Source organism: Pygoscelis adeliae, unplaced genomic scaffold (genome assembly GCF_000699105.1).
Source record: "Pygoscelis adeliae isolate BGI_AS28 unplaced genomic scaffold, ASM69910v1 Scaffold8, whole genome shotgun sequence".
NCBI classification, from domain to species: domain Eukaryota; kingdom Metazoa; phylum Chordata; class Aves; order Sphenisciformes; family Spheniscidae; genus Pygoscelis; species Pygoscelis adeliae.
In genome coordinates, this window is record NW_008825260.1 from 2,056,000 (window position 1) to 2,069,874 (window position 13,875).

Below are 13,875 nucleotides of genomic sequence, written 5' to 3' on the forward strand. Positions count from 1 at the left end.
CTTGTACCCTCTCTCTCCACCCTAATAATTCTCCCTACACTATAATCCATGCAGCCTTCACTTCAGTTAGTTTCTTTCAAAATTGTTGTCTGAATCCCCATAGTACCAATTTAATAATTTTTATGGGTCACCATCTCAAATACTAGATATAATCTGGAGCAATTAATCTACCCTTACCTAATAAAGAAATTACCAAAATAGTTAATTTTGTCTCACCTAACTTACCTTTGAGAAGGCGCAGTTGTTTTCTAGCCTACTGCCTTTTCCATGTCATTGATAACTCTGACCTTTAAAAAGCCCTCAGGCAATTATCAGGGATTTTAAACAGCAAGGTATAATTGCCCCAGTCACCTCCCTCCACCCTTTTTTAATTAGAGACATTATATTGACTATTTATCAGTCAAAACTATTATTACAGACTACCAGACCATGAAATTTTACTCTTGGACTTATAAAAATATCATCTAAATTTACAGCTTTTCTGAAGTGTGAATGGATCAGGGCCAGTTTTTGTGAAGCCTTCAGTACTCCTAGCACCCACTAATGTAAATGTGCATTGTATCACTAAATGAAGGCTTATGCTGGTTATCTATAAGGCCTAGGAAGAATATTTCATTATCCTGATGAATAACTTTGTCTCAGGTTTGATGTCTTTTACTGCAATGTTGGAGATTGTCCATAGCTGGAAATATATTGTTCAATGATACCAGCAAACTTCTCCAGTTCCCAGTTGTTGCAGTGCACTCATTGGGGTTAAACTCATTCTCACATTTGGGTTCAGAAGGAACTTCCCTACATTAAATTGCCTGAACCATTACCCTCTCTTGCCCTAATGTAATGCAGCTGTTGGACTCACCTGGATGTCCTCCTGGCAGTTCTTTGACACCACATCATGTAATGTGTGCTCTTCATCTCCAACGCTTTCAGCAGGCCCTGGTAGGTCCTGAGGCTTTTTTACTGAAGTTTAAGGTTTTTAGTGAGTTGGTGGCATAGAGTAGATGATTTGCACACTGCTCTGGATTAAATGTCTGTTGCATGGAATAGTGATCCATTGTATCCTGTCTCATGGAGCGGCACTGAAGAGCTTCTAAAGTATTTACTGCAGCAAAGTTCCTGACAGTTAGCTGGAATGCAGATATCAATAAAACATGAAAGGCCAGTTTCTTTTTTTTCCTACTGCTTTTCATAGCTTTGTAAAGGAGATGAAAATAGCTCTAGCTTTTCTTCCAAGGATTCACTTGCCATGCAAAATACCCCAGAGGAGAACAGAGAATCTTACACAGGTAGGGAGAAGTCTTAACTGTAGCACAGCCAACACAATTGGTTTCAATGGTCACCATTTAAAGCGGCCAATACTGTAACGAGGGGCTCAGTGCAAAACTCCACCCACGTGCTTGGTTAGATTATACCACTGAAGGGAATATTACATACCCATATTATACACCCATATGCCCATATACCATATTATACACCCCATAAGTGGGTGGGTTTTTTTTTTTTTCCTTTTTAATGCTCCTTGCAGTGTCCCATCCTGCTGGGGGAGGCACAAAACATGTCATTCAGGAGAGGGATGGGAGGGAAGTAAGAGCTGTGCATATACAGGGAGGCAATACCTGTGTAGACACTTGTCCGATCGACTACATGGAGGTTAGTGTGTGAATCATTGGATAAAGAGCTACAGCTGTTTCCATCTCCTTTCTAAAACTATAAAAACAGTAGAAGAAAGAAACAGACCTTTTCTCTTCGATTAACACCTACATTTCAGCAAGCTGCTAGGACTTAGGCAACTGCAGGAAGTAAAAAAAAAAGTGACCCAACTTGAGGCCCATTATATTTTTATTTTTTCTTCTTGGGTCCTCCTTCTGGGTACCAAAACTTACCTTCATGGTTTTGTTCTGATGGACAAAACAGATTCAGGTAGCGGTTTGACTGGCAATAATGTCATGGACAAGACTACACTGAAAATACGTCTGAAAGAAAGATTATATTTTGGGGGCGACATCATCCCCCAAACTGAAGCACTTGTAAAAAATCCCCAAATCAGGATTTTTTTCAAATTTACATCCTCTGTGTTATAAATATGACAGAATGAGCACATTAGGAACCTGTGTGGGTGCTGCCTCTCCCCACTGAGCCACCAGGCAGTTTTGGGGAGTTATAACAGGCTGTTATAAAGGCATAGCTTTGCCCATATGCTATCATCTCCCACTTTGTTGTACCCCAAAAGAACGTTTGCACTTGGCAGACTGTGTTTTGAGCAGACAATTTTCACCTGATACACGTGTCAATGAGAACTGTTCCCATGGCAAATGCCAGCCATCAGCCGCAAGCAGAGAAAGGGCTGAAGTTGTTAACAAATGCTGCAGGCATTTGTAGTGAGAAAATAGTTTATGATTTTTATCCTTTTTTCTATTGCCTTTGCACTCAGAAATATATAGCTATTGTTACTGAACATAAGAAATAACATTTACATTTAATTAAACCTTTGAAGAATCCTAAAAGATGAACATTTCAGGAAACTGTGAAAGACTAAAGAGCTGTCGGTGTCATAAAACTCTGACTAGATTAGGTAAAGAGCACTGTAGGATACATATGCTCTCTATTCATAATATATTATTACTACTATGGTACTGCTGCTTTAAATTTTTTATTCAATTTATCGACTCTGATCAAATGATCCAACAGGGGGCTTGATGAATACCAACTTCTTAAGTGCATATTTAAACTTATGGATTCTGTTCATTCATGAGAGAAATGAAACTACGAATAAAGAAACATAGAAGAAAAATCAAATAGTAATGAAAACAAATAAAAAATATGGACATCCTTTCTGGAGATCCAGGTGTTGAAGAGATGCAGTGATATCTTGGCTGGTATGAACAGACATGAATGCATGGATTTCCAAGGAAAATTTTTGTGTCCTGTAATTGAGTGACCAATACCTATACAATGAATATTGACAACTATACTTCTAATTATGGGTGTCAAATGTTCAATTTCTGTTGTGAACAGCACAAATGTCAGTGTGCTGACAGTGTGACTAGTGTGAAGACCATTGCTACAAAGTCACTGAAGTACCTAAGCCGAAGAAAGTCTTCTGGGTTCTTTCTCATCATCTTTCTCATCAAAATTATTTTTAAAGTTAAGATCTCATGACCTTCAAGGTTCCTATGTTTTATCCAGGAACTCTTGAACATCCCAGCTTGTTAATGCCTCACGAGTTCCATGTAAGAACATTGCACAAGGAAAAGGGATCAAATTAGTTTGCCAGTTTCTTTACATTGACTCTTTTGACTCTTCTTATTTCACCACCCAAGCATTGTCCCAGCATGAAACTGATCACAGGAACTAGGTAGCTACTAATCATGTTTCAGGCTCAGCTTAGTTTCTTTATCAATATATCAATACTGAATCAGAGTTGAATAACACCTAATTGCAGTACGCAGCATGACTGCAAAAGGCCTCAGGCACCCAGGGCAAAAAATTGCCTCTACTGAAGTCAAAGATCTTTGCAACTGCTTTCAGGAGTCCCAGAGTTAAAAGCATTATGGTTTTCATAGTGTTCTTAATTTCGGTCTGGAGCACAGACTCTTTCAGGCCCTGACATTTCAGATCAGGCTATGTAATAACCATCTTCCAGATAGTTACATTTATTCCTAAATGGTCCTGAATTTTAATAAACCTGTAGGTGTGAGAGGGCATAAAGCTCTTGTCCTTGACTAAACCCTTAACTGTGTGTTTGAGGTTTTGACTAGTTTAAGACAGCATTTATCAGTATTACTATTTCTTTCAGTCACGCACTGAATACCGGCACAGAAGCTTCTGTATGATTCACTGGCACTGAAGTAATGGCACTTACAGATAAACAATGAGAACAAGGGAAGATGTGATGTAAAAAAAAAAAAATCTGTAATATTTTACATAGCATAGACTCACATTTTCACATGCATGTAGGTAAATAGGAAGCCCACGGTTATTTTCTTGTGAGCTTTAGGTGCTTGGAGCCCTGAAGCCTGAACTGTGCTGAAGTAAATTTTAAAAATGGAAATTCAGACACCTATAATAATAAAAAGAACAGATTCCTTATAAAGTGGTTTAGGCTTCCGACTTCACATGTTTGCAGAGAGATTTGTGCAGCCAAACAATTTGGGTATCTGTGCTTTGTATTTAGCCACAAGAATGTTGTAATCATGAAGAAACCTTTTCAGGTCTTGCTCCTCAGCTTTGGTCCTATGTTCATAAAATGACATTTATTTTTGTAAAAAATGAGAGATATTAAGATAGAAATTCCCCAAGATGCTTTGAAGAGACTCTCAAAACTATGCGTTTACTGGGAGCACAAGGCAGAAGCAGGGGCTCCTAAGAAGCATGATTTTAGCTTTCAGGAAATATCGGGCCAATGCTCTACTGTATCTTCGGGGATTAGAATAGAAGTGACTCAGGGCAGGTCCATTCAGTTATGGTATTCCTGGTGTAACTGGAAGATAATGAGTGTGAGACATTAACTTTACCCATAGCATCCTTGCATTGATCCAGCATCTAAAAAGTCTTTTCATCTTTTAAAATACAGAGCCAATTATAATATTCCAGTACTAAAATGACAGATGTAATTCTTCTAGTTATATTAACTTTATTTAGCTATTCTTAATTTTATATAACTTTAATTTATCTTAAAATAAAGATGTATACTTTTCAAATACAATATTCCTTGACATGGCCGGTTCATTTTTTTTTCATTTTAGGTCATCATACTTATACCATTTGCTTACTGACCTCTCACATCAGCTTTTACAGCAGCTTTCAAGAAGGTAACTGATTTCATGGTTCAGAACAATGATGATCCTTCAGAACAAAGGTTTGAAGCCAGAGATAGTTGGAAAAATGCAGATAGAGTAAAAATATAAATATATATATATCCCTCCCACAAAAATACCATCTCTTTGAGTCAGAACAGAATAGTCATTCTTTAACACTTTGTATGGAATTTAAGAAAACATCCCTGAACCTATTTGTTTTTCTGAGTTCATACCCAGCCATTTCCCTGCAGGCTGATTCACACTGTTATTCCAGTGACTGTGTCTTCGATGAAACGACCTGTTTCCTTGTGCTTTAGGCTTCCTCTTGGCCCTGGAGTGTTACTGTAATATGAAATATGATGACACATTTTTCTTTTATAGTGCTCTCCATATTGGATGTATTGGTAAGTAGGTGTACAATGTCTTCTGTTTGCTAGCTCCTTTGTCAGCTACCGTGGACATACCCTTGACTGGAAGCTGCCCTTGCCCAATCAGATCACTGTGCCAGTATTTTCCTTGACATATATATATATATATATAAAAAATAAAACTGTTGTGCTGACATACCGGGTAAGTTGACTTGTTACTGACCAAGAGGGTGGTGGAACAGCAAGGCACAGAAAATCCACTATACATTCTAACATTTAGGCTTTATCCTTTATTAGGTAGTGAGTAAGAGACATAAAAAGAATTGAATTTGTTGTTTACAGCTGAAATTTAAAAGAGACTTGTGTGAACAAAAACTTGTTCCATAGAGCACTGTGACAAAAGAGGTCCAAGAAAACTGAAGGTGTCATTGCAAATTAGCTGATGTAAGTAGTTGGAATGACACTCTCTTTATTTCTAGCAAAACTTGTATTGACTCTGCCCTTAGTACTGTGCCTCCATACATGCCACAGGCCACATTTTGGCAAGGATCAGCCTGTTGATTTTGATGGCATCACAACAACATGGCAGGATGTACAGGAGGTGTCCATGCACCAGAAGGCCATGCATAAGAGCCTACAGGTTATTTGTGGGTCTCCCCTTTTCCCATCTGTGTATTTTTTTCATGGGGAAAAGATCGCCTTCCCAGACCTTCTCCCTTCCCAAAACGCCAGTCCTCCTCTGCTCATTTAGCAAGCTCTTACTTACACAGTCTATTACAAAAGGCTCTGGAGATAAAACGGTGGTTCATGGAGCACAGCTTGAAAACCGGTGCCCTATTCAAGGAGGAAACTGAACACAGCTGGCAATGGCACTACAACTTCTGCAAAAAGATGGAAGGTTGAAAGCAGGCTTGAAAGACCAAAGCCAAGGTTTTGCAAAGAGGAGTGGAACGTTACTACGCTATATTTATGTACCCAAATAAAAGGAAACATTTTCTAAATTGAGTGGTAGGTGCAGGTTTTGAAGGCTGGCCTGTTTACTGCCTCTTTACTGGGAGCTGTAGAGTAGGGAGCCCTTTTAAATGTCAGCCCCTAGTTATTTAGGTGCCTAAACTTGGCTTCAGGAACTTACTCATACTCTTCTTGTTTTGGAAATTGGGCCAAAGCAATCCAGCTAGTAACCAGCCCTGAAATCACCATCGCATCTTTTTCATGGCTACATAGGAGTGAATTAAGTATAATCAAAAGCCCATTTCATTTCAAGGCACAAACGTTTGCAAATAAACTGGATGAAATACAAATACATAATATAGAACTTATTTTAATACTTCTAGATAAATAAATGCATCTCTTTGGAATTCTTTGGACACAGACATCCATGGAACCTCTTCTTTCTCTCTTTTTATATATATTTTTTTATAAAATCTAAATGCAGAGAGGTTTAAAAAATGGCAAATACCAATGTATATGGAAGGCTCACTGATGAACTGCAAGTCAAAAGTGCTGTATATTCCCATCCTCTATATCTCTCAACTGTCCATATTAACCACAGGCAGTATTATATAGCAACCACATGGTCAATATTTTGCATTACTACCTTTTAATAAAATCTTTCAAATAATTTCCCCATCTAAACTTAAATTATGTTTTTAAATTTTATTCCTCCTAAATGTATGGTAGGCATTTCACTTAGCTACACATCAGAGTGGTCGCACGTGACTCAGCAGCGCACTCCATAATATTAATAGATACTTTTCAGCTCCCTATGGGAAAAAGCAGGCGGCAAGAATCAGATTCAAGAAGTCTATTTTTTTCTCTGCTGTTTGTTACTTACCACTTAATGACCCACATGTGAAACTCAATGGTTATATAATTATTTTATATAGTAGATTTTCTGTTTATAAGTTATTTTTCTTACTCTAACATATATACAGTATATCTATATATACCCCTGATAAATCTTACTTTAAAGGGACACAGTCAACCCCTTTAAGCCTCACAGTAAATATATAAGGCTTTAAGCTGTCCATACATAAAGGTCAGCTACAGAATTCAAGGGTCCCTTCAGATCCTAAAGGTTGTATTTGTTCCAAACCCACGATGTGCAGTTATCTCGCAATATGTATCTCATGTGTTGCTGTTTACATTTTATAGGTCTATTAAGACATTTTATATCACATCAGTAGGAAATAAAACAAGAGAATAAATCTGTTTCTAAGACTAAGCCTATTGCAAAAAATGTTACCTGTATCTACAGACTCTCCCACTGGTGTGATATAAAAAGAATATGTGCCATTCTTGGGATGAAATTCTGGCTACACTGCAGTCAGGAGGAACCTCATGCTGACTTAAATGAGGCCAGGATTTCTCTCCTGCTTTTCATTCGCTAGTTATGACTATGTGTAACCCATTTGTGTCTTCCCTCTGCTCAACACCAAAGTGTCAGGCCTGTTTCATGACAAGAGTGTATTTTTTGCTGTCCACTGGCATGCCTTAAACATTGATCTATCCTGTATGTATTGCACCTTTTGAATATACACACACTGTACACATACATTCTCAGTTAAATAAAAGTTCGACCTATTCTGTGTACAGCATCTGGATTTTTTCTTTCTTCCCCCACTAAATCTTCTTTATCATTTACTTTGCTGTAACCATAGATTATCTTCACACCCATTCCTCTACGGGTGAGGAAAACAATTTTTGCTCACCAGGAACAGTTCCACATTATTGTCATCATTTTTGACTGCTTACCAAAGCAACGTAATTTGTTTATTTTATCTTTTGCAACTCTGTTAGAAACCTAGTGGCATAGATAGAGACACAATACTACTGTTTTACAAGACATCTATTGTATCTACTTTTGTTCAGATAAATACCCAGTAACTGCTGATTTGGCAGGAGGATTGGTAAGGGTACTACTATTCACAGTGTTTCTTTTTTTTTCCTTCTTCTTTAATCTACAGAATAAAGTATTTTATGTACATTGGAACCAGTTAATGCCCTTTAGACAAATTTGTAAGTTGTTTCATAAAGCAGGAAAGACATTGCAGGGAAATATGTGCCAAAAAGCACAGTCAAAAGGCTTCATAAGTTTTATATGTCACTACAAGTCAATGCTGGAGATCAGTTCTAAAACGATCAATACTCAAGAGGAATGTTCTCATCTGGAGAAAATACTGCCCATTCCCCCTTTTAGAATTTGTTCAGTTCTCTATCAAAAGTCCTGGCTCTTCATATATACTTTAAACTATAAATAAACACTGCATAGTTCAATGTTCTTGATTTTCTTTTTTGTTTGTTTGTTTTGATTTGAAAAATTATTGCAGTACAATTAATTCCTGTTTGGAGTTCAGTAAGGAGCAAACAGCACGGGAGTATGGGTGGTCCGTATAGGCCCTGGAGCTGGTCGTAGGAGTGCTGGAGGAAGTGCTGAAGTCTGGAAAAGGGTGGCTGCTGGGGCTGTTCGAAGACTGAAGGGGGAATTCACAGCCACAGCAGCAGCTGCTGCTGCAGCTGCTAGCGGATTTGGTAAGATTCGTGGAGCCATCGGCTTTGAAGGTTCCTTTGAAAATACTAATTTTACCTGTGGGGAAGAGACAAAACAAACAAACAGAGAGACATAATTTGTTCATATTAGCTACACAACAGGGAATTTGACTTAAGATTGTAAGTGCAAAATCAAGTAAGAGAGGCCTTGTAGTGGCTACTGACTCTACGAGCTGCAGGCTTGGAGATATGATCTCACGCATTGGACAAGGGTGAGCAGGATTTGGTTGGGGACAGAGTTTCAATGTTCATGCCTTATCACTGAGACTTAAAATTTAATACGAGATTAGAAATCAAAGCAAACCTAAAAAGGGGCTGGGCAATCTGCACCAAAGTAAAGCTGCATGTACCCTGCAAGATATAAATAAAGAAGAATTAGCTATCAATTAAAAGACCTCCATCTGGACAGCTTTATGATAGAGACCAAAGCAGAATGAAAACATATCCTGTTCCCTGGTCTGGCTGAGAAGGTACTTTTGGTTTTATCATTAGGATGCAAGTTCTACTTAAAATTAAGATCTCCAGCTAGCTCCTCTTTATTAGCTCCTGCCTCTAATAACAAGCAAATAAACAAAGCTTATCTTGCACCGGTTATGAAAATCTCCTAATGTTTCATATGTTCAAATAGGTGATGAATTCTATGGGTGCTGTCCTATGTCATCTTGCTGTGTCTTCAAATGTTTTTTTACCAAGATACTGTTCATTCCTACAAGGACTGTGAAAAAAGTGGCATATGTTTTAAAATGTTGTCATGAAAAACTCTTGCCTATATCATTTAGTATGGTGCCAAACCATGGTATTTTTGTTACTGTCACTGAGGCTTCTGCTTTAAAAATGTTTAAATCATGAGTCTTGTGTACTACCAAATAGAATTTGAAAAACCCCTCATTTAGAGTTTCCAAAAAGAAAAAAGATAAACTCAAGCTTTTCCCAGACTGAAAATACTCACAGAGGTCCATTATTATTTAAGAGAATTTAAATTTGGTATGCATACAAATGAACATCAGAGTAGTCTATCTAGATTTCTGCAGATTTCGATGGGATTTCAAGTTTCTAATGAGAAGCTAGGAACCTGAATGCCTTTCTTGTTCTGGTTTTATAACTCTGAGATAAGAATAGAAACCTCATCCACTGACAAAGAAAAGTTCCCATTGGCTCTGATGGACTTTTGGTGGATCTGTGTCCTGGCATGATCTGAGGCCCTTTGCAAAGAACATAAGCCTGAATATGTGGTATTGAATATACAGAATATGAATATATGTACCATGCTGTGGTACATCTCAGTGTAAGTATGGACACTTCTCACTCACAGGGAAACACAATTTCTCATCCTTGAATTGAAAGGGGCTTTTAAATAATTAACTTGCACTATATCAGTCTGATACTTTCCACTCAACAGTATCTTGGTGAGTGAATAGTCAGAAAGTAAGGACAGGAGTAGTCTGGCATGAACCACCAGCGAGTTTCATCATTACACTATCACCATATTCCAAAAAATCTGTTGGTTCTTTACCAGCCAGATGGATACAGGATTTTGAATCTTCCTAATACCCACTGGCAACTCTGATGGCCTCAATGTCTTTTAAAGCTCTGGGAGAGAAACTCAGAGGGGACCAGATTCTGTAATTCTCTTAATGGAGGACATAATGGATGCTAGACACAAAATTCCTCATGGTGCTTATGAAAAGCAATGATCTGATCTTTTCCTTGATCAGTGTTACACTCACTGATCCAAGCTGTCTTCTTCCCTTGCTGAGCATTTGACTTTTTCCTCATTCCTTACATTTTTTAGTAAATACTTTTTTTCAGCCTTGTTTAGAACAGACAAGAAAAAAACCCTCTCCCTCAAAAAAAAAAAAAGAACAGGACTCTAATTGTGGTCAAGAATTCCCAGTGAAGGATGTTTTCATAAGAGCTATTTTACTGCAGAAAGTTTGGACTGATAACGCCTGATAACCTCTTTCTCTCCAGTGTAGTATTTTATACATGCTGGACATTTGTGGCTTAAAGAAATATCAAGTAAGTCCCAACATTACAAGATTTCTTAACTCTGAAATAGTACTGTGGGAATTCATAAAGCTTCTTTCTCTGAAGCCTGCAAAACTAGACTAGACAAAGGAGTACAGATGATATTGAAAACATGGCATTGGAAAGTTTTTCGTCTAGAAAAGCTATGAAAATGTAGTATGTCCTTTTTCTAACTTCTGTAGAAAAAAAATTTGGTGATGCTCATACATTTTTTGTCATGAAGACCAAAGATCTTACGTGACTTTATATTAACTGTGATTCTGTGATCTTGCCATTCTTGGAGGAATCAGGAACTTCTAATGAAGTTAGATAGCTTTTCAGTCAATTTATCAACACAACATGGTTCTGTTCAAGATAGCTGCAAAAGCAGTAATATTTAGTATATACACTACGTTGCGCCTTCACTTCAAATGTCTCTGCAAGTACTAATTAACACACAGGTCAACATTAAGAGTAACGTAGCCGTTACTTGTTTCCTTTTCAATGAAGTAAACTAAGGGACAGTAAATGACTTGAAAAATTAACAGAGAGTAAAGAAAAAGTCTGCAGCTCATCTAAAACATTTACATACAAAGTAAAATTAGCACATCTTTGGCTTGTTGCTATGCCATTCTGCATTTCAAGTGACAGCAATTTTGGTATTTTTTCTATTCTGAGCATTTGACTTTTTCCTCATTCCTTACATTTTTTAGTAAATACTTTTTTTCAGCCTTGTTTAGAACAGACAAGAAAAAAACCCTCTCCCTCAAAAAAAAAAAAGAACAGGACTCTAATTGTGGTCAAGAATTCCCAGTGAAGGATGTTTTCATAAGAGCTATTTTACTGCAGAAAGTTTGGACTGATAACGCCTGATAACCTCTTTCTCTCCAGTGTAGTATTTTATACATGCTGGACATTTGTGGCTTAAAGAAATATCAAGTAAGTCCCAACATTACAAGATTTCTTAACTCTGAAATAGTACTGTGGGAATTCATAAAGCTTCTTTCTCTGAAGCCTGCAAAACTAGACTAGACAAAGGAGTACAGATGATATTGAAAACATGGCATTGGAAAGTTTTTCGTCTAGAAAAGCTATGAAAATGTAGTATGTCCTTTTTCTAACTTCTGTAGAAAAAAAATTTGGTGATGCTCATACATTTTTTGTCATGAAGACCAAAGATCTTACGTGACTTTATATTAACTGTGATTCTGTGATCTTGCCATTCTTGGAGGAATCAGGAACTTCTAATGAAGTTAGATAGCTTTTCAGTCAATTTATCAACACAACATGGTTCTGTTCAAGATAGCTGCAAAAGCAGTAATATTTAGTATATACACTACGTTGCGCCTTCACTTCAAATGTCTCTGCAAGTACTAATTAACACACAGGTCAACATTAAGAGTAACGTAGCCGTTACTTGTTTCCTTTTCAATGAAGTAAACTAAGGGACAGTAAATGACTTGAAAAATTAACAGAGAGTAAAGAAAAAGTCTGCAGCTCATCTAAAACATTTACATACAAAGTAAAATTAGCACATCTTTGGCTTGTTGCTATGCCATTCTGCATTTCAAGTGACAGCAATTTTGGTATTTTTTCTATTCAAAACCAAAAAGACTAAATGGAGAACTGCTCTTATCCTTTCCCAGTGTAGCCTCTGTCCTACTCCTTCTTAAATCCCCTTTGCCTCTTTGCTCACCTCTGGACTGACTTGTATATTGTGAGCAATTGGGAGTGAGGGAGCAGGAAAAGGACATGTTGCCTTTATTCGTCTATGCAGCAACTAAATGCCTTGATCTTTGCCTGGAGTTCTCAGAAGTCACCATTACATAAATTGGCAAATAGAGAACTGTGCACAACACCAACAGTAACGTAATAGTTATTTTCATCCCTTGGGAAACAAAGAATTTCCTAAAGGAATAATAACCCTGTCAGAGAGGCTTTAGTGATTCCATACCCTACTTACCTAATTACATATTTTCTATTCCTTTCAGCATAGCTTATATGTATTGGAGACCTTGGTCTTCCTGGTGGATTACTGAAAAACCCTATGGGGCTATTTCCCCACTAGTGGATGTACCAGAATGGTGCACTGCATTATGCTACAACATCTAGCATATGCTAGATTATGCTCCTACCCAACTGAATCGTGCATGAATATACCTATCATGAGGGCTGCCCCAACAAGGACATACTTTCTGTTGTCAAGAAAAGAGCTTTAACTCAACTTAAAGAGAACTGGGTTTTCACAGAAAAAAGCTCCATATTCTGCCTGCATTAGAGAAGATGGTCAAGGAATAAGGGGCTAATCTCTATGAGGCCAATGAATCAACATCCTCCCCCTGCCAAAACCATCTATAAACCCTTACAAAACACCATGGCACATAAAACAATCATGCAGTTTATCTGATGGAGATAAATGTCAGATGTTTCACTATCCCACCCACAATATGAGCTGTTTCTTAACTAATGGCAGGATCCTAGCAGGGTTTTTTATTAAAAAGTAAACCTTTTTCTCAGTTTTTGAAGCTAATAAGAACTGTGTTTCAGATAGTTTATCCTGGCAGTTGAAAATGTGACCAGAACCATCCTGAAACTGAGTGGAATGAAATGAGAGATGGATTTTTTTAATTGTTTAAATTGTTATCTGAATAATTTTCTGAATAAGGATAAAGGTTTTATGTTTTATTTAGTCGTTTCATCACTATTGTCCTTGGTGAAAACTGGAAAAATCCTGTTTGACATCTGGACGTTTCTTTCGTCTGTTGCTCTCTAATGACCTTGGAAACAAGCTTCTTTTCTGAGGTTATTCAGAGTAGCTACAGAAAACAAGGACCATGGGTTGTAGTCCACACCCATCAAAATATATATAAAGTCCCTTGTGGGCTTCCATGGGCTCATTCAGACACCTGTATACTCCCATTGCTTACACTGTTCCTCTCATTTTAAACATTTTTCCACTTACATTTTCTAAAAACCCTACTCAGCAGGGTTAAAATAAAAGTGAAATAAAAACGTGATTGGCTTACCCCTAGAGGATGTGTTCCCTTTTGGAGTTTGTTGTAAGGGCTGTATTTAGGTTTAGGCGGCTTCCCAGCAGCTCTGTCTTTGTGCCTTCTACTGCTTATGTGCTGTTAAAATACATTTGGGGGAGGGGG

The 13,875-nt window shown here is 37.5% G+C and overlaps 1 protein-coding gene across 1 annotated transcript in view; it reads right to left on the reverse strand.

Annotated features, from left to right (window-relative positions):
* Nucleotides 1-8,247: 8,247 nt before the first annotated feature.
* The window catches only part of ZNF385D (zinc finger protein 385D), a 166,542-nt gene continuing 160,914 nt past the window's right edge, over nucleotides 8,248-13,875 (reverse strand). Inside the window, exons 7-8 of the mRNA XM_009329513.1 lie at nucleotides 13,747-13,848; nucleotides 8,248-8,750 (exon numbers count right to left, since the gene is read on the reverse strand). Of these exons, the coding sequence (XP_009327788.1) occupies nucleotides 8,517-8,750; nucleotides 13,747-13,848 (336 nt within the window). The 3' untranslated portion in view covers nucleotides 8,248-8,516. The remainder of the gene's footprint in view (nucleotides 8,751-13,746; nucleotides 13,849-13,875) is intronic.